The 27427-nt window shown below is 44.3% G+C and overlaps 1 protein-coding gene across 2 annotated transcripts; it reads right to left on the bottom strand.

Annotated features, from left to right (window-relative positions):
* Nucleotides 1-1228: 1228 nt before the first annotated feature.
* LOC142714058 (translation initiation factor eIF2B subunit gamma-like) lies at nucleotides 1229-26173 on the bottom strand. Of its 2 annotated transcripts, none has more exons than XM_075848634.1 (12): nucleotides 26066-26173; nucleotides 19182-19336; nucleotides 17823-17965; nucleotides 16450-16609; nucleotides 15489-15600; nucleotides 12696-12785; nucleotides 11460-11554; nucleotides 10844-11034; nucleotides 10577-10648; nucleotides 8228-8376; nucleotides 6390-6493; nucleotides 1229-1369 (listed from the first exon to the last, which is right to left on the bottom strand). In XM_075848634.1, the coding sequence occupies exons 2-12, from the start codon at nucleotides 19333-19335 to the stop codon at nucleotides 1317-1319; spliced, it is 1323 nt and encodes a 440-aa protein (XP_075704749.1). In that variant the 5' UTR covers nucleotide 19336; nucleotides 26066-26173; the 3' UTR covers nucleotides 1229-1316. The 2 variants fall into 2 exon arrangements, with proteins under 2 accessions (XP_075704749.1, XP_075704750.1); XM_075848635.1 differs by having other exon boundaries at nucleotides 26015-26080.
* Nucleotides 26174-27427: the final 1254 nt, after the last annotated feature.

The raw sequence follows: 27427 nt of genomic DNA, 5'->3' as shown, positions 1-27427 counted from the left end.
GCGGAAAAATTGGTCACGGGAAAAAGAAGGGACATGCCCTATCTTCGGGCTTTTACGCCTCTGACATCAATGGGAGGCAGAGAAAGCGTATTTCGCTGCGTTTTATGCCCGTGGGCGAAAAACGCTGTGAAAATCAGCGTCCAGGCAGATCAAAATCTGCCTCAAAATTCCAAACGGAATTTTGAGGCAGATTTTCCTCTCCCTGTACGCCGATTTTCGCGCCGTTTTTCGCCTGCGGGCATAAAACAGCGCGAAATACGCTTTCTCTGCCTCCCATTGAAGTCAATGGGAGGTCAGAGGCGGAAGCGCCCGAAGATAGGGCATGTCGCTTCTTTTTCCCGCGAGGCAGTTTTACTGCTCGCGGGAAAAAGACGCCGACGCCTCCCATTGAAATCAATGGGAGGCGTTCTTGGGCCGTTTTTGCCGAGTTTTGCGACGCGGTTTCCGCGTCAAAAAACTCGGCAAAATACCCCGTGTGAACATAGCCTAATACTGCCCCCTATATACATATTGTGCCCGGGAAAAAAAAATATATATGTTTCTGCCTCCCATTGAAATCAATGGGGGCGATTTGGGGCCTTTTTTTGCGCTGATTCAGTGTAAATATTGGCCCCAAAAAAATCCTGTTTCAACTACTCCTTATATAATGATTATTTCATGTCAGTTTAGTCATGTGACTGCACGCACGGCTCGACATCAATTCTTACTTAACAATCAATGTGTTTCTGGCACCAAAACATTCAGATTTTTTTTTTTTTTTGTCGCTGCATTGGATAATAAGAGTGATGTGTGTGACATAGAGAGATTAGATTGTGAGCTCCTGGGGTCAGGGATGATGGGAGTGACACATTGGGGCAGATTTACTAATGTGATCGGACCTCGACCGTGAGACAAGTTTCAGACTTATTTACAAAGAGAATCAGCCAAAAAGAGAAAACGATCCTGTAATCATGTAGATGGATAAACATGCCGGATTGTCATTAGTAAATCTGCCCCGTTGTGTCTGATAGGGACATTAGATCGTGAGCTCCTAGGGTCAGTGATGGTTGGAGTGATACATTGTGTGGGTAGTGCTGCATATAGACAACGGCTGATACATTGTTACAATTACTGCACATCGTGATTTCTTGATTTTCTGGCAGGTTTTTACCAATATACCCGGACTCAGAGACCCTGCAGATAGCGGGTGTAACAGGCAGAGTTCCCCATAAAACACAACACCCAGAAAAAACCTCTAAATGCTTTATTCTCATATAAATAAGTCAGGTTGGTGGGGGAGGGGACAGCAGGTGGGCGGAGCTTCTTCTGGGGTGACACTAGATCTCCATCAGTTGCTCGTTCCCCACAATGACCTCATTGACGCGTTTTTCTGCAGACACAAAATGAATAAAGCAGCATCAGTACAGATGAGATCTAAGTCAGAACGTTCCACGTCACAACACGCAATTGTTTATTGGCTGTAAAAACGGGCAACGAAGTCATGTGATTGTCATGTGACCACACGGACGTGACCGCAGCTTTATATGTTTTATTTGGGAGAAAAACACAACGTCAACGTTCGCTTGCAGCTCCGCGGTAAAATACTTCCCTGGTCTTCTGCAGCCGCGTCCGGAGTCGTTACGTCATAAACCAGAGGTCATGTGACATGTCAAAGACTGGACGTGGGGCAAAAGTGCACACAGCGCCTCCTACTGTAGCAAAACTGAATGTTTTTGTGCCACAGGTGGGGGAAGAGACCTCTCCTCCATTTTTTTAAGGGATCCAGAAATTGCCATTTGTTTCTGTAATGGAAGTTTCTTACAATCCGATGTTTTTCTATCTCTCAGCGGAGATGTCGGGGGCCGCGGCGACAGGAGAATTGGTTTACCGCAAGTCCATGGAAACGCTGCGCACAACTAAATGTCTGCATGTCTTGTAACGCCGCAGTCCCGGGAGCGCAGATCTTTGGAGCGTTGCTTGTTTTGAGGCTGCGATATTTTGGCCGGGCCCCAGTCACACTCCTTATACACCTGTACAGGCAGATGATGGGAGTGCGACCCCCCGCAGACACTGTTGAGTCTGGCCTTCGAGGTGGTCTCCCAGATCAGCTATGACTTTGGTTGACACAACCCTGCAGATGCTTACAATAGCTGTGCAAGTATTTACACCGTGCTGTACAATGGCAGAGGGTCCGCTTACATTTGTGGGGCACTCGTGCCGGTCTCTGGGTGGTGGAATCGGAAGCTGTGTATTTTATCTGATTATATTCTGTACTGACACTTAGTTCCCACTGTGCCGAGACCACCCACAGAAGACAAATCCCAGTCTATACTAACCCCCCCCCCCCATGAGGACTGGAGGCTTCAATAGCACAACACACGCCCCACATAGAGCGGCTATTATGGCAACGATGGGGGCGATTATGAGCTCAGAATATCCCAATGATCGATGTAAACCTGTTATATCTTATACAAGAGTTAACCCCGTAATGACTGGACTATTGACGATTATTTTCAATGAAATGCGACAGCTTAATATACAAATCACAGAGAGAGGAATTATGTGTCACTGACCCAGAAATCCTGCTAAACCAGAATGTGACCAAAACGCGGCAGATTATCGGGAAAATGACTGGATAGTCCAGCACTGGTGGCCCCTGTGTAGAGCTCAGCGCTGGGATATTAGAGTAGGTATCGCCAGTGATGAGGCTGCCAGCGCACGATAGGGAGAGCGCACATCATACACAGATAGACAAGGGGACGCCTAAGTATGAACTTCCAGTAATCGGCACCTCTGCTGCCCCATGCACACCAGATTAGTTTACACTATATAATATGAAGGACTTGAGTAGGGCTTGAAGGGCTGGCACCTCAGAAAAAACAAAGCCAGAACCCAATGCCGATGCCGCCGTGCAGGAGAAACGCTCAACTTTGTGGTTTTACACAACGGGATATTATTGTTTTTATAGGATCATAATTTGACCCAATTTTTCAGAAACCGAAACCCTCGGCTCAGGCTACGGATGTTCTTCTCAGACCCGTGTGAACCTGAAGGCGCACGGTGAGAACAGCGCGGCGGTGAGGAGAGCGCGGCGGTGAGGAGAGCGCGGCGGTGAGGAGAGCGCGGCGGTGAGGAGAGCGCGGCGGTGAGGAGAGCGCGGCGGTGAGGAGAGCGCGGCGGTGAGGAGAGCGCGGCGGTGAGGACAGCGCGGCGGTGAGGACAGCGCGGCGGTGAGGACAGCGCGGCGGTGAGGACAGCGCGGCGGTGGCTTGTATAGTAACTGCTGCGGCTACTACTAAGAGATAAACCACAGACTGTGAATCCGGTGCAAAGATCTGAACACATAACTTGGGGCGCACAGCGTATTTATTAGGGTTTATGTTACTTTATAATCCTCAGAGAAGGGAAGGGTCACATGGATAACGGAAGCTCTCACATGTGCTTTACAATTGGAAAATATCCGCACACAGAACACGATCCTCAGAGGAAAGGGACGGGTGGAGTTCAGTGCCAAGAGAGCCGGGGACATATGGGCCTGTAAATGTCCCCCCTATACATCACCTCTGATCACTATTATACGGGTGACAAACAATGGGCAGCACAAGCGGTGTCAGCAACGTCACAAAAAGATGGGTGAATCAAGTGACACTTTTTTCACTAAAATCTTTTGTACTGCTGCCTATTGTCCTATTGAAATAGGTTGAACTAGGAGGACCAGAGGTCAAGGTCCAGGGGCGTCCACCCATATTCTCATCAGTATCTGGTGCTGCTTTCTGTGGAGTTCTATTATACAGGTTACATATAGAATTAATCTCTATGAACAACAGAGTCACTGTATAATGATTACTGATCCTGAGTTACATCCTGTATTATACTCCAGAGCTGCACTCACTATTCTGCTGGTGGAGTCACTGTGTACATACATTACATTACTTATCCTGTACTGATCCTGAGTTACATCCTGTATTATACTCCAGAGCTGCACTCACTATTCTCCCGGTGGAGTCACTGTGTACATACATTACATTACTTATCCTGTACTGATCCTGAGTTACATCCTGTATTATACTCCAGAGCTGCACTCACTATTCTGCTGGTGGAGTCACTGTGTACATACATTACATTACTTATCCTGTACTGATCCCGAGTTATATCCTGTATTATACTCCAGAGCTGCACTCACTATTCTGCTGGTGGAGTCACTGTGTACATACATTACATTACTTACCCTGTACTGATCCTGAGTTATATCCTGTATTATACTCCAGAGCTGCACTCACTATTCTGCTGGTGTAGTCACTGTGCACATACATTACATTACTTATCCTGTACTGATCCTGAGTTATATCCTGTATTATACTCCAGAGCTGCACTCACTATTCTGCTGGTGGAGTCACTGTGTACATTACATTACTTACCCTGTACTGATCCTGAGTTACATCCTGTATTATACTCCAGAGCTGCACTCACTATTCTGCTGGTGGAGTCACTGTGTACATACATTACATTACTTATCCTGTACTGATCCTGAGTTACATCCTGTATTATACTCCAGAGCTGCACTCACTATTCTGCTGGTGGAGTCACTGTGTACATACATTACACTACTTACCCTGTACTGATCCTGAGTTACATCCTGTATTATACACCAGAGCTGCACTCACTATTCTGCTGGTGGAGTCACTGTGTACATTACATTACTTATCCTGTACTGATCCTGAGTTACATCCTGTATTATACTCCAGAGCTGCACTCACTATTCTGCTGGTGGAGTCACTGTGTACATACATTACATTACTTATCCTGTACTGATCCTGAGTTATATCCTGTATTATACTCCAGAGCTGCACTCACTATTCTACTGGTGGAGTCACTGTGTACATACATTACATTACTTATCCTATACTGATCCTGAGTTATATCCTGTATTATACTCCAGAGCTGCACTCACTATTCTGCTGGTGGAGTCACTGAGTACATACATTACATTACTTATCCTGTACTGATCCTGAGTTATATCCTGTATTATACTCCAGAGCTGCACTCACTATTCTGCTGGTGGAGTCACTGTGTACATTACATTACTTATCCTGTACTGACCCTGAGTTACATCCTGTATTATACTCCAGAGCTGCACTCACTATTCTGCTGCTGGAGTTACTGTGTACATTACATTACTTATCCTGTACTGCTCCTGAGTTACATCCTGTATTATACTCCAGAGCTGCACTCACTATTCTGCTGGTGGAGTCACTGTGTACATACATTACTTATCCTGTGCTGATCCTGAGTTATATCCTGTATTATACTCCAGACCTGCACTCACTATTCTGCTGGTGGAGTCACTGTGTACATACATTACATTACTTATCCTGTACTGATCCGGAGTTATATCCTGTATTATACTCCAGAGCTGCACTCACTATTCTGCTGGTGGAGTCACTGTGTACATACCTTACATTACTTATCCTGCACTGATCCGGAGTTACATCCTGTATTATACTCCAGAGCTGCACTCACTATTCTGCTGGTAGAGTCACTGTGTACATACATTACATTACTTATCCTGTACTGATGCCGAGTTACATCCTGTATTATTCTCCAGAGCTGTACTCACTATTCTGCTGGTGGAGTCACTGTGTACATACATTATATTACTTATCCTGTACTGATCCTGAGTTATATCCTGTATTATACTCCAGAGCTGCACTCACTATTCTGCTGGTGGAGTCACTGTGTACATACATTACATTACTTATCCTGTACTGATCCTGAGTTATATCCTGTATTATACTCCAGAGCTGCACTCACTATTCTGCTGGTGGAGTCACTGTGTACATACATTACATTACTTACCCTGTACTGATCCTGAGTTACATCCGAGTTACATCCTGTATTATACTCCAGAGCTGCACTCACTATTCTGCTGGTGGAGTCACTGTGCACATACATTACTTATCCTGTACTGATCCCGAGTTACATTCTGTATTATATTCCAGAGCTGCAATCACTGTTCTTCAGGCTTCAGAGCTGAAATCTCCTAGCCTTTCCTCCTCCTTCAGTGTTCGCACACAGCTTGCGCTAGTGATTTGGGAAGTGTCATCTTGAAATCTGACTCTGTTCAGTGATCTGATGTAGGCTGCTGACTGTCCTCAAACTTGCTGACTATTTCCAGTAATAAACGGCAGAGCATACCTATATGCAACACTGAAAAAGCAGAACATTCTGGGAGATTTAAGCTTTGAAGCTGCAGAATTATGACTGCAGCTCTTGAGTATAATACAGGCTATAACTAAACTTTTTGTCTAGATTAATTCTTTCTATAAACTGTAACGTGGGTTTGAGAGGTGGACATGGGCTTTAAAGTCACAGGGTCCTGCTCCCAGGATACAGCTCTGCACATTACTCACCTTTACTTTGGATTTGAAGATCTGACCCGAGGAGACAGTCCTTAATATCGGCGCCGCTGTGTATTACGGCTGCGTTACAGATGACGCTTCCCTGGAGAATGCAACTGAGGGGAAAAGCAAGAGACAACAGGAACATGAAATAATGGCGACCGATTGAGGTGTCCGGGGAGACCCTTTCTATTAATCTTCAAAATTCAGATTCTAACGTGAGCGAAGGGCTGCATCTTTCTACAATACCTTGACTGCAAGCAGAGATCTTGTACACAAACAAATAGAACATTAGAATGTTTGCTTTCAGAACCTGCAAAACTGTCCTGGCTGTGAATAACCACAGCACCAGCACAAGTCTCTCCCTGTCCTGATAGTTTTGCTACACTGTATCAGTGCAGATAAAATGCATCAGGCTGGAGTCCGAGCTGTTTCGGCCATGGATTGTCGAGATTGGATACAAGTGTAAGAAATCCTTGGCTGTGGGAAATATTGGGTATATACTCATTTTCCGACTCTGGTTATAAACAAGAATGTTCCCAGTCACTGACCGCAAGCAGAGATCTTTACTGACTGAAAAACCACCGCGCCGGTATGAGTTTTCAGCCATCTTTACACAGATTCTGAATGGCATGAAAATCTGCAGTTACATCCTCCACCCTTATCTCCTACTGCTTTGCAGGTGTGTCAGTTTTTACTGAAGTTTTGACATTCTGTTCATGAACCAGAAACCAGAGCTGTAGGTTCTACCCAGATCGGAGAGTCCTGCAGAACAGGGAATTGTGGGAGGACGCAAGAGGACGCCATGATATAAGATAAACCCTGTATTCCTATCAGTAACACTGCTGCTTGTGCGGCTGGGATGTATGGAGTCACTACGTGTGTCTGCCATATTGTGCTGTCAGCAGAGGTAAGACGTCCACCACAGAACCTACGTGGACGGCAGACACTTTCTTGGCCCTTTAAGGTTTATAAATGGCATTTAATTTGGAATAAACATGTTCCGAGGCCAAGAAGCGAGCGCTCCAGCTGTGTAAACCAGAGCAGGGCAGTCACGTTATCAGCGGAGTCTTCCCTGGAGATCATATTCCTGAAGGTGAGGAAACGTGGATTTGGGGGGGGTGATGGATCAGGAGCTCCATGCGGAGATGGGACAATGCCTGCGATTCTCCCCCCACGAGGCCATGTGCAGGGTCGGGTGTGGAGATGGGTCTCACATGGGGGTGGGGTCCCTGTGTATGTGTGTGTCCTCTCTAATGGGTGGGGGGTAAGAGACAAGGAGACTTAGGAGCATAGTAAGATACTTAAGGGGGGGGGGGGGGATTACACAGAACTATGTGTTAAAACAGCCGGACCACCTAACAAGATAAGAATGAAGCACCTCCGCTATCAGCACGGGCCTGGCCCCCTCCCAGGCACACACGCCTTGTAAACAATGTGATCCCCCTGTGGACAACACACGGCCCCCAGCATGATAGCAGAGGTCAGACCGGAATAGACATATTTATATTCATTAATTACCCCCATAATGGATGGAGCGCTGTTATTCACAACCTCCGGTGTTTACACGACACCCCATGTAGCCCCCTCAAGAGTCTTATGGGAGAATGAATGTGAGGTTCAGGCTGAAGATATGAGGGGTTACAATCTGTACCGCGCTGCAGAATATTTAGGTGCCATATAAACAAAGGGAAAGAAATAATAAAACGCCTCTGGGCTCTTTAGTCTCAGGCCCAGTGACAGTGATGAAATGGTTAATGTAGGACCACCCAAGCTGCTGGTGATCCTAGGCTCCGCTCCAGGATTTAGTGCCACCAAGTGGCAGAAGGAGGAATGGCGGCTGATCCTACCTGTCGTGTATCGTGACGCCGCTCATGATGATGCAGTTTGTGATCTTCACTCTTTCTTTGATGACGCACTTGGCACCCACAAGAGAATGCTTTACAGACGTCTTCTCCCCGATCTTCGTCTGTTCCCCAATCATGCTGTCTGTACCCACCTGAGGAGCAAATAAAAACAGATGATATAATACAGGGCACCGAGTAATATCCATTCTCTGCCAGGAACCCCATTATTGATGAATGGCGATTGTCAGCCAGATCCAATCATCAGAAGAGACTGGGAGGGAGGACAGAGGACATGGCCGGCAGGGGACGCCACCGGATCCCCTCACTCTTCTACAGATTCAGGGGCTTCACACAAGTTTTATGTAAATGAAGCTTAAAAGGGGGTCTCCGCTTCGGACAATTCCTACTTCTTAGAGCTCATTCAGACTAAAGTGAATAACGTCCGTGTGCTGCGCATGGAAATCACGCGCAACACACGGACCCATTGGTTTCAATGCACACGGAAGCACATCGGTGTGCGGTGCGTGATTTGTGCATCAATTCAATTGAGAATAAAAATTTTAAAAAAAAGACGTGCTTTGGGAGTGCGTGAATAACGCATGCCACTCGCAAAGCACACTGATGCAGAACGCAACACACACGACCAGATTCACGCGCGTTTTTCACGCACGTGAATCTGATACGCTCGTGTGAATGTAGCCTTAGAAGGGTCCCCTGATAAAAAGATGATCACAAAGTTTCCCACTGCTGAAACCCAGCGATCAGCTGTAATCTGTGGGCAGCACCACCACTGGGGAAATGAAGTATTACACTGTGTCCATACATATCAATGTGTGGTCTGTGTAATACAGGACGGGTCCTCCAGAGAGAGAGACAAACTATGTAACCGCTCTCCACTCTGACCAAGAGTTGAGGATCCCGAACAGCGGACCCCGATCTATTACCCAGAATTCTCTAATACGGGGTATGATCACAATCCCTTCATAATAAAAAGTTCTGCAATTTTCAGGGGGAACGTATGTTCTAAGGCAGTTTTCTGATGTAGCAATGCCGCAATAATCTCAATCAACAGAAAATAATTAATTGCGATTTGAGGCATTTTACTATAAAGTAGGCAGGGCTTAACAAAAGGGGCGGACCCTCTGCGGCCTGACAAATTTACTATAATTTATGCTAGAAATTAGCGAAAACTATAGCACAAATTGACTCCAGTTTATAGCTGGGGTAAATTTTATTTTCTGGTACATGGACAGCCACAGCTGCGCCTAATTTATTTAGAGGGGTGCGCATCTTATTCCAGCGCTCTTAAGATTAAGACTGCAAATTAAACACCAGTCTTAGGGGTTTTCCCACGAGGGACATTTATGACGTAACCACAGGATGTGCCATAAATGTCAGATGGATGGGGGTCCCACCTCTGGGATCCGCACCTATCTCTAGAACGCGGCCCCTAAACCCCGTTCTACCTCTGCGCGTGTCGGCTGATTTCCGACCATGAAGGTGAGAACAGCATAGCTCGCTGCGCACCGCTGTTTTCATAAGCCCCATATAACTGAATGGTAGTTATGGAAACAGCGTAACTCGCATGCTACACTGCTACCGCAACTGCTATTCACTACTATGGGAGTCCAGGAAACAGCGCAGCTCAACGAGCTAGGCTGTTTTCGTAACTCCCGACCATAACGTCAAGAAATTGCCGGGAGTCAGGGATAGCAGACAAAGGTAGAACAGGGTTTAGGGGGCCCCGTTCTAGAGATAGGTGCGGGTCCTAGAGGTGGGACCCGCATCTATCTGACATTTATGACATCCTGTGGATACGTCATAAAGTCCCTTGTGGGAAAACCCATTTAATAAATTCCCCCCTAAGTGTTTCTATTCCTCACCATTTCCAAGTCCTCTGCTTGCAGTAAATAATAGGATAATGTCCTCTCTGAACTAAACAGACTGCACTCCAGACTGTTACAATGTATCAGCGCAGGTAAAATGTATCAAACTGTCAGGGCAGGAGAGAGATTTGTACTGTTGATGTGTCCAGCTCACAGATTACCTAGACTGATACATTGTAAAAACGCCATCAGCTGTGAAAGCAGGACTTGTTCAGGACAACATCTGGTAGAACCACATTAGACAGGACGGCTGATCTGATCACAGCTGCAAATTACCACTGCAGGCACGCCGCAACAAAACTGCCACATGTGCAGACAGCCAGAGGCGGCAGCCACACGGTGACATCTGCCGGCTCCAACGCGGGTGACATCATAAATTGTAGAAGCAGCCGCATCGTCTCCTATGAGGGTGCAGCGGGATGTAAGGTCACCGTGTGCCCTCGCTAAGGACCCCGACCCTCCTCACCATGGGCTTATCTGTGATGTCGGCCGTGGGATGCACTCGAGGTTCTTCACTACAGATGGAGCTCTGCGGAACCTGCAAAATGTAAGGGAGTCACCACAATCTGCCGGCTCCTGCCATACACAAATATTGTAGAATTGTATCTATGTCTATATACAGGAAAGATCAACCAAACACATGAGGAATAGAACAAGAGTCAATTCTACTGGTAGCGGGAGGATAAACGTGCTGTATCCCGCAGCTAGAATCCCATAGGTTTCCATGTCCTACCTGCTTGTTGGCCTCTATATACGTGGCCAGGCTGTTCACTCGGCAGCACAGCTCATCATTGGCCACATGGACGTAACAGCGCAGACGGCCGCCATGATACGACTCCCGCATGTCACCCTGGTGGTCATTCCAGCTCGACTTGTTTAATGTCATATCCAGGTGATCGTCCCGCGGAATATAACTGTAGATGTCTATGAGGATCCAAAGGGCAAGAGGTCAGTACGATAGTTACTGCTTACGTGACCCGCAGTATTTCTATATGTTTATAATATACTATTGTATTAAAATATAGAACAGACATAAATTCCTTTAATCCGGAATTCAATCATTTACAAAATCTGATAATCCGGCACTTGCCTCCTGCACTGAACTGCAATATATTGTGGAAATTCACCAAAAGCAGAAGACGGAGCCGAGAGAAGCAACAAAGTGACAGCAGCAGATTGTGGGGTAACATTGTCATTTGGGCTCCTGTAGGTTCTCTGTGAGGTTTAGGGACCGTTCTAGGACTGTTCCATAATTCACAATATTTGCTCCTCTGGCGGGTCCCGCTGATTACGGGACTTTTACTGAATACATTTATTTCCAGAATACAAACATCCAGCCGTCGTCTTACCTTTTTTCCCGGTTTCATAATCCACATTCTTGTGAGAGGAAAACTGTTTACTGACCAGATACGGCACCAGCTCCCGCCTGATGGAGGAAAAGGAGCTGCAGAAGGAAAAGACATGTTGGCTACCCAGATTCTGACAACATCCACCAAACGTTTGGTGCCTATGGGGCCTAGCGGCAGCAACAACGCATCGTCAGCGAAACCAAATTTAATGGGTTCAATTTCTTTAACTTTTATCAACAGTTTCACTACATACATGACATTACTTATCCTGTATTATACGCCAGAGCTGCACTCACTATTCTGCTGGTGGAGTCACTGTGTACATACATTACATTACTTATCCTGTACTGATCCTGAGTTACATCCTGTATTATACTCCAGAGCTGCACTCACTATTCTGCTGGTGGAGTCACTGTGTACATACATTACATTACTTATCCTGTACTGATCCTGAGTTATATCCTGTATTATACTCCAGAGCTGCACTCACTATTCTGCTGGTAGAGTCACTGTGTACATACATTACATTACTTATCCTGTACTGATCCTGAGTTACATCCTGTATTATACTCCAGAGCTGCACTCACTATTCTGCTGGTGGAGTCACTGTGTACATACATTACATTACTTATCCTGTACTGATCCTGAGTTACATCCTGTATTATACTCCAGAGCTGCACTCACTATTCTGCTGGTGGAGTCACTGTGTACATACATTACATTACTTATCCTGTACTGATCCTGAGTTATATCCTGTATTATACTCCAGAGCTGCACTCACTATTCTGCTGGTGGAGTCACTGTGTACATACATTACATTACTTATCCTGTACTGATCCGGAGTTATATCCTGTATTATACTCCAGAGCTGCACTCACTATTCTGCTGGTGGAGTCACTGTGTACATACATTACATTACTTATCCTGTACTGATCCTGAGTTATATCCTGTATTATACTCCAGAGCTGCACTCACTATTCTGCTGGTAGAGTCACTGTGTACATACATTACATTACTTATCCTGTATTATACTCCAGAGCTGCACTCACTGTTCTGCAGAATAGTGAGTGCAGCTCTGGAGTATAATACATGATGTAACTCAGGATCAGTACAGGATTAGTAATGTAATGTATGTACACGGTGAATCCGCTGTATATGGAGCGTTATTCTATATATAATCTGTAACACGGGGTAAGAAGTTTTATATCAGCAATATATGGTTTGATATCTACGTACTCATTGTCAGCTAAGAAATCCACCACATATTTCCGCAGGCAGTACAGGTGGGCATCCAACATTCCCATCTTCATGTGAATCCGGGGATACCTAGAAGTAAAAAGAAACATGCAATATTTCAGGAGTATATACAGTGCTGTTGAATGTAAAATGTTCTCACTAGGAAAAAAAACCTAAAAATCGTAATAGACCCTGCGAGGTAACCCACTAATTGCCAGCAGTAGAGTGGAGATAGAGAGTGTCGCTCAGCATTCCATAGATCCTGATTTGCACTTTACTGCGCTCCCTGTGTGTCAGTTTTTACTGTCGTTTTAGCATTATATTCACGAAGGTGTCGGCTCAGGATGAATAGAGGTGCAGGTCACTCCTAGATAGGGGAGTGCTGCATTAATATGCATTTTGGGAAGAAGTGTTCTCCAGTAGCCCTCACAACGTTATGACTTGGCGCCCTATGACCGCGCTGCCCCGGAAAATGGACGGAAGAACGTAAGCGGCATCAAATATATCCCAGGTAACCGGCGTCTAGTGACGGCCGCACTGCGATTCTCTGAGGACCCGGTTGAGAGTAGAATAATATTTGCAAGTTAGAGCGGATGTGTTGGTTTAATAAATCAGATGAAGCCGCGATGCGACATTGTTGTCCCGGTCAGTTACCGCCTTCAGCGTACAGCGGTTTATACGGCATCCGATTCCCGGCCACGGGCGCAGCATTGTTACTGGTGATTATCACAGCGGTTATTATATTATATTTCCAGGATTCATCTTATTATTTATAGTCACTGCGTCCTCCCACAATTCCTTGCCCTGCACTATCTGGGAGGGGCTTATAGCTCCTCATTCTTCGGATGAATGAATAGAATGCTAGGACTTCAGTGAAGACTGACACACACATACAGATCTGTGGTAGAGGAATAGAAATCCGCATCTCAAAATGGATTTGCTGCTCAGGGTGTGTGGAAAGTCGAATAACAACCCCAATGAGCACTGTAATGGCGGCCAATACCCGTGTAAGGCCTCGTGCACACGACCGTAGTGTTTTATACTGTTTGCAAATACGGATCCGTGGTCATCCACGTCATCCACATATCTGCCACGCGATCTGCAAATACTGTCCGTAGTGCAACCTTACTGACGGATCCGCAAAAAAAAAAAAAAGGAGGCTACAAATGATGTCACCAACATGTCCTGACCCTTTAAGGTGGTCACATGATCGCTCAGGCGCCATTTTCTTAGGGAATGCCCTGGCGTCGCATAGCAACGCTTCCGCAATTACAAACAGCTATGAATGCACATCTGTCGCGGTCTGCAATTTGGGCTTCTATGGGCGAGTCCGGGCCGCATTTGCCGCCATCAATAGGACATGTTCTATATTTTGCGGATCGTTTCTACAGCCCGTAAATATATGGAAAGCTGTCCATGGCCGATAGAAATGATGGGCCAGCGGATTATCCGTAACTACAGATAAAAACTACGGTCGTGTGCACGGGGCGTAAGACGAGGAGGACTATAGAATGAGACATGGCCGATGTAACGCGCCCCAACTACCCCGTAATCATGGACGTACGCCCCGGCCAAACCTACTCGCTATTTCTGACCTATAATGTCTACGGGCAGCGTTGGGTCTTCAGGGTGACGCTTCAGTAAGAACCTATGTCCTAAACCAGGCACGAGGTACGTTTGGCCTCGCGGCACAGGGTATAAATATTGGACAGAGGGCGGGCGGCGGTGGAGAACACAAGACCCACACACCGAAATATACAAAGGACCTGACAGATTGACTTCTACTCCGGTCATGATGGACACAGGTCACAGGTCAATTGGTTCAAAGGTCACAGAAACCTCTGCAGGTGCGACGTTCCGGCCTGTACTTCATTTCTCAGGTTTCATATCAAATATCATCGGACAGGAAGTAATGGTTATATTAGAAACGTCTGATTGGTTACAGCCTGGTCACATGGTCGGCTGAAGGACGCAGCACCGATACAGCGTTTATTATAAGGGCATAACGTCGAGGCTGCAAAAATCCGATGTGCAAACGTCTCAAACACACGCGGATCTTAGGAAGATTAAATCAAGTGTTTAACACACCATGTGAACAGCGACTAACGACCACAATCAGAGACACGGACGAGGGCATGGAAGGCAGTTCTGTTGTATGTCGGATTATCAGGATATCCAGACCATAAAGTGCCGGATGAAAGACTCCGCATTGCGACCATCGTGGGTGCTGGAACCCTTTTGGCACTAGGCAGAAGAGTGCGGGATTCCCCTTTATGTGACCCCGTCACGCTGAATAAAGCCGGCCATACACATAAGATAATCGTCAGCCGAAACGGAGGAATTCTCCCGCCGCTCTGTTATCTGCCAAAAAATATTTGCCATTTTGCACAAGTCGAGTCTTTCCGTCACATATGACGGACCCCAACGGACGCTTCCCCCACAGCATGTAGAGTGAGCTGACAACATTCTTCCCATGACAATATTTGGAGGCTCCCAAGTAACACACGTTGCTCAGACCTCCCATCATTCACCACAGACACCCTGCGTCCTGTAATCTCAGTGATTCATCACTTCCGGGGCCCCAGCAGTCTCAGTGATTCATCACTTCCGGGGCCCCAGCAGTCTCAGTGATTCATCACTTCCGGGGCCCCAGCAGCAGCGCACCTGGGACTGACAGCTGCCAGACCAACCTGCTGGATGAATATTACAGCGTGAAGCCTGGGAGCATCACCCACGCGGCTATGTCTCCCCCTGCCTACAGTAACCTCACGAGATGTGCGGCACCCCACTCACCGCTGGAAGATGCATTTCTTCAGGTCCAGACCATCGTCCAGGTCCTCCTCATTAGCCAATAGCAGGAGCCGTGATCCGCTGTCATCCACTCCAATGAAATCCCGCTCCTCCACTAACAACAAGAAGGATCATCAGTGACGGGGGCATCCTCTGCACACCTGATCATGTCACAGGTGGGTCACACAAGCCATATGCAGAGTACAAGCTGCCATAGAGGGAACCTACACTCTGCAGGGAACGTCACATAAAACTGCTCCAACTTGGAAGGGAAAACCTCATAAGACGATGCCCTAACATAATACGTACAGCGAAGTCGGAACACCAAGAGCTTCAATATCTTTTGTGTTTTTTTCCTTTTACTCGCTGAAAATCTACCTGAAAACGTCAACAAGCTGCTGTTGATGGATCAATTAATGCGGCCAAAATACAACCCAGTGTTGAATGCATCTTTATAAACCGCAGCACTGAACCCACAGTTTTCTTGTGTCTTTGTCGCTTTTTTTCCCCCAACTTCAATGGACAAACTGCAACAAAACAAGCGCAAATCTCTGCTGTCCGCTTTGCTACAATGTATCAGTGCAGATAAGAATGTATCGATCTGGAGTCCAGGCTGTTTATCTCACAGAACATTGTCTGGACTGGATACAAGTGTGGCAAGAAGTAGAAGGTCTATACAGGCTTTCAGCTGCTGTATGTAAACAAAAAGGTTCACATTCACTGACAGCAAGTAGAGATCACAGTATAAGCAACTGTTGGACAATTGTGCTTCAGCAGTTAGCAGAGTAATACTTTTCAGCTGCCACACTTAGTAGGGTAGGACTGGACGGAGACGTGTACGTGATTTAAGGCGCCTCTCACCCCCAACCCAATTTCTTTTACGGTAACTGCACGCGGCCATTGTTCCGCTGCGCTCTCCTGTATACACATCCAATACAATATTACATGCATGGCGTCCACTCACCCGCCTTCTGCTTCCCCTTCTGTCCGGGGACGTGCTCACTGGGCTCCGGCGCTTTCTGCATCAGCATGGCGAGCGTGGCGCTGTGAGCCCGGAACAAATCCACGACTTCATGCAAAGCAACTTCTGTGATGAGGTCACAGCTGAGCACCAGGATGTCGCTCTAATGCAAACCCATGGAACAGAGTCAGACAGGAGTCAAAATACATTCCCCAAATATCTGATCATATTGTAAATGTCGAATTACAGCAAACTGCTCTAGTCACATCCAGAGCTGCATATAGAACGATTATACACCTGTGGCTTCCAGATTGCTTTTCTATTAGGTCCCATGCTATAGTCTCACTCTTGACCACAGCTGGTTCAGAGTCCGCTCTGCTGCGCTGCATTGTGGTGAGATGTAATACTCCCTCAAGACGCTGTCCAGTAGTCGGATGGAGGAAAATGCATAGCAATATTATTGGCGCTCCGCTAAGCGGTCAGTTGCATATACTGCATACGTGGTAACTAGCAGAATATTCAGCGCAGCTTTAAATGTCACCAGAGTATAACGTGCTGTGAATCAGACACAAGAGGTAAAGCTGGAGCCTCCGACCTCATTGTCTCGTGCCTCCCCATCTACTGATGAGGTCTTATTCTCCAGTCACATCTAGAGCTTCATTCACATTTCTTACCCTCCTGCTGCATTCATTACTCTTATTCTCCTATCACATTCAGACCTGCATTCAATATTTTTATACTCAAGTCACATCCAGAGCTGCATTCAATATTTTTATGCTCCAGTGACATCCACAGCTGCATTCAATATTTTTATACTCAAGTCACATCCAGAGATGCATTCAAAAATGTTATGCTCCAGTGATGTCCAGGTGGTTTTTTATATTCCAGTCACATCCAGAGCTGCTTGGGTGCTCCGCTTCAAGGCTGTGTTCACACATTGCATAAAAATGACGATGCGGAACTGGCCTAAAAACTCCACACCAGAATCCACGATAAAATCTGCAAGTATTTCATTGTTGATTTTGCGGCGGATTTTTATTTCTTGCACTGAAATAATTGAAATCCACGGTGAAAATCTTCAACATTTCCGGAATAGATACGGCGCGCTGCGTTATTTTTATGCTGTGGGTGAATGGAGTTTGTTAAACCCCAATCACTGACATCGTACTAGACTTGGTTGCAGAATTTCAGTGCGGATTCCGTGTGAACATAACCAACAGTGAGTAAGGCAAACACTACATGTCCCATAATGCTGCACAGCGGAGCATGCTCAGTACAGACACTGAACCAGCAGGGCACCACAGTGAGGTCAGATAGAAGGCTACATATGAGGTGACGGCCCCATATACTGTCACCATCGTCCTGGGTGGTTTTACCTTGATCTTCGGATAGATGTGACGTAAAGAATCGGCGGTCCCCATCTCCGAGGCCTTATCATCGGGCAGACACACAACCTCCACCTTCATTTTCATGTCTGGGACATATTTCTGAACCTCCCGAGTGGTCACTACAATGACCTCTGCGACCACAGAATGTACAGACATTAACCCCGAGGAGAACGCCCCCTCTTTATTAACAAACACCCCAAAAAATGCAGATCCCGGGCCCTTCTGCCAAACCGAAATATGTGACTCACCAGTTAAAGCGTTGTGTCAGCTCGGACATTTATGGCGCATCCACAGGATCCACCTCTGGGACCCCCCCCGCACCCATCTCCCGAACCGGGGTCTCCTAACTCCAGACCGCATCCGGGCAGAGTATAGGTGCAGGACGGGAGCTACGCTGCTTTTACTGCTGTGCCGCTTAAGGCCTCATGCACACGACCGTAACCATGTGCACGGCCGTGATTTTCGGGTCGGCCAGCCGCGGAGTGTCACCCGCGAGCCGCCCGCAAATCACCTGGAACACGGCCGTAATAAGACATGTCCGTTCTTTCTGCGGTCCGGGCTCCTGGGCCATGCACGGACTGTGGAAACCAGGGTCATGTGCACGGGCCCATAGAAATGAACAGGGCCGCAATTCTCACGTGGATTTTCGGGGGAATTGCGGCCGCAAAAGCACGTTCGTGTGCATGGGGCCTTACTCTGCCCGGATGCGGCCGCCTCACCAGCTGGGCCCCACATTCATCATTTATCCTGTGGATATGCCATAAATGTCGGAGGTGATAACCCCGTAAAATCAGTTTCTGGCGAAGCTGGATGACAACCAATATGGCCGTTGTTACAGTTTCCGCAGGAGTTTCACCCAGCGTTTCCAGAGCCCTGAAAGGTTAATTTGCCTAATTGTGCAACAGCAGGGGAGCAGAGGACAAACCACCGCGATGCTAGTCTGGGACAGCCGGGTGCCACCCCTGTAGGAGCTGTAACAGCGACCATATAGGATGGCACCCAGCTTTCCCAAAACAGATGACATTTTCCATTCAGCTATTTTTAAATTTTAACAACTTCACAGAAGAGGACGACTCAAGGGATTTACTGGGGATCTATAGACAATTGCGCATTCAGTGTAACGTATATATTCTCATTACTCTGGGATGTCAGCGCCGGCCGCGCCATGATGTGTCACCCTTATGGGAAGACGCTCGGACGGTCACATGACGTCTGCGTGGCCAGTGACATCACATGGAGAACATATTTTCTACTGTACATGTTCTATGAGAAAAGTCCTTGCATTGAGGCGAGCAGCGGCCTGATATCGGAGCGATCGTCTGCAGAGCCTCGTAGATCAGAACTTACCCTCAAACCCGGCTCTTTCCAGCATGTTCAGCGGGTACCACAGCAGAGGTTTATTACCCACAGGAAGCCGCAGCTTTGGGATACTGGTGGTTAGGTCCTGCATCCGGGACCCCCCATAAACCGCCATCACCACTGCCTGTAATTCTACCGCCATCCTGCAGGGGGCAGCAAGAAAGTCAACATTACATGAACAACCGATGCTGTAAATTATTAAAGGGCCGGTGTCCAGTTTGATGTAAAGAAAGTTTTAACATTATACAATGAAAAGTTCTCCAACTTTATAATGGAATTTGTTCCTGCTTTCTTCACCATTATTAGGATATTTGCTTGCTGTCAGTGAATAGGAACATTACTAATTACACCCAGAAGGCTGAAAATCTGTTCAGGGCTAATACTTCCCATTGCTGAGGGTTTGTTACAATTGTATCCAGTCTACATAATCCTACCTATGAGGTAAACATCAACAGCACAAATCGCTCTCCTCTCCCATTTGTTACAATGTTTCAGTGCAGCAAAAATTCATCATCATTGAGTCCAGTTTATATTACAGATGATTGTCTATATTGGTAAATTGTAACAAGACTATCAGCAGTGTGAGCAGGACAAGTTTTCAGCCTCTGGATATAAACAAGAATGTTCATATTAACGTACAGCAAACAGAGGTTTAAATTTATAAAGAAATTAAACTGTATTAGCTATATAATAAATGTAGCGTATACGGGGCGTATGTACAGGATATATAATATATGTAGCGTATACGGGGCGTATGTACAGGATATATAATGTATGTAGTGTATACGGGGAGTATGTACAGGATATATAATGTATGTAGTGTATACAGGGTGTATGTACAGGATATATAATTTATGTAGTGTATACGGGGAGTATGTACAGGATATATAATGTATGTAGTGTATACGGGGCGTATGGACAGGATATATAATGTATGTAGTGTATACGGGGCGTATGTACAGGATATATAATGTATGTAGTGTATACGGGGCGTATGTACAGGATATATAATGTATGTAGTGTATACGGGGCGTATGTACAGGATATATAATGTATGTAGTGTATACAGGGTGTATGTACAGGATATATAATTTATGTAGTGTATACGGGGAGTATGTACAGGATATATAATGTATGTAGTGTATACGGGGCGTATGTACAGGATATATAATGTATGTAGTGTATACGGGGCGTATGTACAGGATATATAATGTATGTAGTGTATACAGGGTGTATGTACAGGATATATAATTTATGTAGTGTATACGGGGAGTATGTACAGGATATATAATGTATGTAGTGTATACGGGGCGTATGGACAGGATATATAATGTATGTAGTGTATACGGGGCGTATGTACAGGATATATAATGTATGTAGTGTATACGGGGCGTATGTACAGGATATATAATGTATGTAGTGTATACAGGGTGTATGTACAGGATATATAATTTATGTAGTGTATACGGGGAGTATGTACAGGATATATAATGTATGTAGTGTATACGGGGCGTATGTACAGGATATATAATATATGTAGCGTATACGGGGCGTATGTACAGGATATATAATGTATGTAGTGTATACAGGGTGTATGTACAGGATATATAATTTATGTAGTGTATACGGGGAGTATGTACAGGATATATAATGTATGTAGTGTATACGGGGCGTATGGACAGGATATATAATGTATGTAGTGTATACGGGGCGTATGTACAGGATATATAATGTATGTAGTGTATACGGGGCGTATGTACAGGATATATAATGTATGTAGTGTATACAGGGTGTATGTACAGGATATATAATTTATGTAGTGTATACGGGGAGTATGTACAGGATATATAATGTATGTAGTGTATACGGGGCGTATGTACAGGATATATAATGTATGTAGTGTATACGGGGCGTATGTACAGGATATATAATGTATGTAGTGTATACAGGGTGTATGTACAGGATATATAATTTATGTAGTGTATACGGGGAGTATGTACAGGATATATAATGTATGTAGTGTATACGGGGCGTATGGACAGGATATATAATGTATGTAGTGTATACGGGGCGTATGTACAGGATATATAATGTATGTAGTGTATACGGGGCGTATGTACAGGATATATAATGTATGTAGTGTATACAGGGTGTATGTACAGGATATATAATTTATGTAGTGTATACGGGGAGTATGTACAGGATATATAATGTATGTAGTGTATACGGGGCGTATGTACAGGATATATAATGTATGTAGTGTATACGGGGCGTATGTACAGGATATATAATGTATATAGTGTATACGGGGCGTATGTACAGGATAAATAATGTATGTAGTGTATAGGGGGCGTATGTACAGGATATATAATGTATGTAGTGTATACGGGGCGTATGTACAGGATATATAATGTATGTAGCGTATACGGGGAGTATGTACAGGATATATAATGTATGTAGTGTATACGGGGCGTATGTACAGGATATATGATGTATGTAGTGTATACGGGGCGTATGTACAGGATATATAATGTATGTAGTGTATACGGGGCGTATGTACAGGATATATAATGTATGTAGTGTATACGGGGCGTATGTACAGGATATATAATGTATGTAGTGTATACGGGGCGTATGTACAGGATATATAATGTATGTAGTGTATACGGGGCGTATGTACAGGATATATAATGTATGTAGCGTATACGGGGAGTATGTACAGGATATATAATGTATGTAGCGTATACAGGGAGTATGTACAGGATATATAATGTATGTAGTGTATACGGGGCGGTTGTACAGGATATATAATGTATGTAGTGTATACGGGGCGTATGTACAGGATATATAATGTATGTAGTGTATACGGGGAGTATGTACAGGATATATAATGTATGTAGCGTATACGGGGAGTATGTACAGGATATATAATGTATGTAGCGTATACGGGGAGTATGTACAGGATATATAATGTATGTAGCGTATACGGGGAGTATGTACAGGATATATAATGTATGTAGCGTATACAGGGAGTATGTACAGGATATATAATGTATGTAGTGTATACGGGGCGGTTGTACAGGATATATAATGTATGTAGTGTATACGGGGCGTATGTACAGGATATATAATGTATGTAGTGTATACGGGGAGTATGTACAGGATATATAATGTATGTAGCGTATACGGGGAGTATGTACAGGATATATAATGTATGTAGCGTATACGGGGAGTATGTACAGGATATATAATGTATGTAGTGTATACGGGGAGTATGTACAGGATATATAATGTATGTAGCGTATACGGGGCGTATGTACAGGATATATAATGTATGTAGCGTATACGGGGAATATGTACAGGATATATAATGTATGTAGCGTATACGGGGAGTATATACAGGATATATAATGTATGTAGTGTATACGGGGCGTATGTACAGGATATAGAATGTATGTAGTGTATACGGGGCGTATGTACAGGATATATAATGTATGTAGTGTATACGGGGCGTATGTACAGGATATATAATGTATGTAGTGTATACGGGGCGTATGTACAGGATATATAATGTATGTAGTGTATACGGGGCGTATGTACAGGATATATAATGTATATAGTGTATACGGGGCGTATGTACAGGATATATAATGTATGTAGTGTATACGGGGAGTATGTACAGGATATATAATGTATGTAATGTATACGGGGAGTATGTACAGGATATAGAATGTATGTAGTGTATACAGGGAGTATGTACAGGATATATAATGTATGTAGTGTATACGGGGCGTATGTACAGGATATATAATGTATGTAGTGTATACGGGGAGTATGTACAGGATATATAATGTATGTAGTGTATACGGGGCGTATGTACAGGATATATAATGTATGTAGCGTATACGGGGAGTATGTACAGGATATATAATGTATGTAGTGTATACGGGGAGTATGTACAGGATATATAATGTATGTAGCGTATACGGGGAGTATGTACAGGATATATAATGTATGTAGTGTATACGGGGAGCATGTACAGGATATATAATGTATGTAGTGTATACGGGGCGTATGTACAGGATATATAATGTATGTAGCGTATACGGGGCGTATGTACAGGATATATAATGTATGTAGCGTATACGGGGCGTATGTACAGGATATATAATGTATGTAGTGTATACGGGGCGTATGTACAGGATATATAATGTATGTAGTGTATACGGGGCGTATGTACAGGATATATAATGTATGTAGTGTATACGGGGCGTATGTACAGGATATATAATGTATATAGTGTATACGGGGCGTATGTACAGGATATATAATGTATGTAGCGTATACGTGGCGTATGTACAGGATATATAATGTATGTAGCGTATACGGGGCGTATGTACAGGATATATAATGTATGTAGTGTATACGGGGCGTATGTACAGGATATATAATGTATGTAGTGTATACGGGGCGTATGTACAGGATATATAATGTATGTAGTGTATACAGGGAGTATGTACAGGATATATAATGTATGTAATGTATACGGGGAGTATGTACAGGATATATAATGTATGTAGTGTATACAGGGAGTATGTACAGGATATATAATGTATGTAATGTATACGGGGAGTATGTACAGGATATATAATGTATGTAGTGTATACAGGGAGTATGTACAGGATATATAATGTATGTAGTGTATACGGGGCGTATGTACAGGATATATAATGTATGTAGTGTATACGGGGAGTATGTACAGGATATATAATGTATGTAGTGTATACGGGGCGTATGTACAGGATATATAATGTATGTAGTGTATACGGGGAGCATGTACAGGATATATAATGTATGTAGCGTATACGGGGCATATGTACAGGATATATAATGTATGTAGTGTATACGGGGAGCATGTACAGGATATATAATGTATGTAGTGTATACGGGGCGTATGTACAGGATATATAATGTATGTAGCGTATACGGGGCGTATGTACAGGATATATAATGTATGTAGTGTATACGGGGAGTATCTACAGGATATATAATGTATGTAGTGTATACGGGGAGTATCTACAGGATATATAATGTATGTAGTGTATACGGGGAGTATGTACAGGATATATAATGTATGTAGTGTATACGGGGCGTATGTACAGGATATATAATGTATGTAGAGTATACGGGGCGTATGTACAGGATATATAATGTATGTAGAGTATACGGGGCGTATGTACAGGATATATAATGTATGTAGAGTATACGGGGCGTATGTACAGGATATATAATGTATGTAGTGTATACAGGGAGTATGTACAGGATATATAATGTATGTAGAGTATACGGGGAGTATGTACAGGATATATAATGTATGTAGAGTATACGGGGCGTATGTACAGGATATATAATGTATGTAGTGTATACAGGGAGTATGTACAGGATATATAATGTATGTAGCGTATACGGGGCGTATGTACAGGATATATAATGTATGTAGAGTATACGGGGAGTATGTACAGGATATATAATGTATGTAGTGTATACGGGGAGTATCTACAGGATATATAATGTATGTAGTGTATACGGGGCGTATGTACAGGATATATAATGTATGTAGTGTATACGGGGCGTATGTACAGGATATATAATGTATGTAGCGTATACAGGGAGTATGTACAGGATATATAATGTATGTAGTGTATACGGGGCGTATGTACAGGATATATAATGTATGTAGTGTATACGGGGCGTATGTACAGGATATATAATGTATGTAGAGTATACGGGGCGTATGTACAGGATATATAATGTATGTAGTGTATACAGGGAGTATGTACAGGATATATAATGTATGTAGTGTATACAGGGAGTATGTACAGGATATATAATGTATGTAGTGTATACGGGGCGTATGTACAGGATATATAATGTATGTAGTGTATACGGGGCGTATGTACAGGATATATAATGTATGTAGCGTATACAGGGAGTATGTACAGGATATATAATGTATGTAGCGTATACGGGGAGTATGTACAGGATATATAATGTATGTAGCGTATACGGGGCGTATGTACAGGATATATAATGTATGTAGCGTATACAGGGAGTATGTACAGGATATATAATGTATGTAGTGTATACAGGGAGTATGTACAGGATATATAATGTATGTAGTGTATACGGGGCGTATGTACAGGATATATAATGTATGTAGTGTATACGGGGCGTATGTACAGGATATATAATGTATGTAGCGTATACGGGGAGTATGTACAGGATATATAATGTATGTAGCGTATACGGGGAGTATGTACAGGATATATAATGTATGTAGCGTATACAGGGAGTATGTACAGGATATATAATGTATGTAGTGTATACAGGGAGTATGTACAGGATATATAATGTATGTAGTGTATACGGGGCGTATGTACAGGATATATAATGTATGTAGTGTATACGGGGCGTATGTACAGGATATATAATGTATGTAGTGTATACGGGGAGTATATACAGGATATATAATGTATGTAGTGTATACGGGGCGTATGTACATGATATATAATGTATGCTGGGACTTGTAGTTCAGCCAAAGAAGCCATATTACAATATAGGGAGGTCCTTTTGCTGGTGGGGCATACTGGGACTTGTAGTTCCACGCCCGCTGTTGTCTAGACCCTGTATGTGGCTGTTGGGAGGCATGCTGGGACTTGTAGTTCCACGCCCGCTGTTGTCTAGACCCTGTATGTGGCTGTAATGAGGCATGCTGGGACTTGTAGTCGCTGCCTGATAATAGGTAAGTGTTGTGAGATCACCCTCTGCCGTGCTGACATCGCTATAACGCCGGTAGCTGAGTGACCCGGTACCTGTCAGTGGGCAGCGGCCCCGGCTCCTCTATATCCCTCAGTTCCGGCGCCGGAGGACGGATCCCACTGAAGGACAAAACACCTCAACGCGAACACCGTCCACGTGTTCTCCACGTGCTGTGTCTAGCCGGCCGTCATGTGACCTTGCAGACGCCACGTGACCTCAGTACATACCGCGATATCGCCGTGGATTAGAGTATACGCTCCTCTCCGTTCAGAGTATCAGACTTTTTTTCCCCAGTTTCCGTTGGTGCCGAAAAGACGTCAGGAATTGGACTTCACATTGACTTCAACGGGATTCGGTTTCACACATTGGGGCAGATTTACTAAATTGTGTAAAATGTAGTCAGCGTAAACTTAGACCAGGCAGTCAGAAGATGCGCCAAATGTATGACAGTGACGCGTCCTGCTAGACCTGTCAGACACTTGTCTTTATACCACCTCTTCGTTTTTGGCGCTGAAATTTTGGCACAATTTTGTGACATGGATTTACGTCGCGCCCTTTCCACCTAAACCGCGTCCTCTTGTCAAGCGCGGCTCAAACAGATTGTAAAACACGTAATAAATGTGTTGCGCGGCGTCTTCACAACAAGCGATCACATCAGTAAATCTGCCCCATTGTCTCCAAATGCATCTGTTGTGGCATCAAACATTGTCGTAGTGTGAGGTCGAATTATTCATTGCTTGTCCTCTAATAGAGTGTGACTAGAATTCTATATTATCCATAGTAGTATCGGTAGAATGCTCTGTGTATTGTCTATCTGTAGAATGCTCTGTGTATTGTATATCTATCGGTAGAATGCTCTGTGTATTGTATATCTATCGGTAGAATGCTCTGTGTGTTGTATATCTATCGGTAGAATGCTCTGTGTATTGTATATCTATCGGTAGAATGCTCTGTGTGTTGTATATCTATCGGTAGAATGCTCTGTGTATTGTATATCTATCGGTAGAATGCTCTGTGTGTTGTATATCTATCGGTAGACTGCTCTGTGTGTTGTATATCTATCGGTAGAATGCTCTGTGTGTTGTATATCTATCGGTAGAATGCTCTGTGTGTTGTATATCTATCGGTAGAATGCTCTGTGTATTGTATATCTATCGGTAGAATGCTCTGTATTGTATATCTATCGGTAGAATGCTCTGTGTGTTGTATATCTATCGGTAGAATGCTCTGTGTGTTGTATATCTATCGGTAGAATGCTCTGTGTGTTGTATATCTATCGGTAGAATGCTCTGTGTGTTGTATATCTATCGGTAGAATGCTCTGTGTGTTGTATATCTATCGGTAGAATGCTCTGTGTATTGTATATCTATCGGTAGAATGCTCGGTGTGTTGTATATCGGTAGAATGCTCTGTGT

The sequence above is a fragment of the Rhinoderma darwinii genome, unplaced genomic scaffold, assembly GCF_050947455.1.
Source record: "Rhinoderma darwinii isolate aRhiDar2 unplaced genomic scaffold, aRhiDar2.hap1 Scaffold_4391, whole genome shotgun sequence".
Lineage (NCBI taxonomy): Eukaryota > Metazoa > Chordata > Amphibia > Anura > Rhinodermatidae > Rhinoderma > Rhinoderma darwinii.
This window is presented reverse-complemented; position numbering and strand designations above follow the sequence as displayed.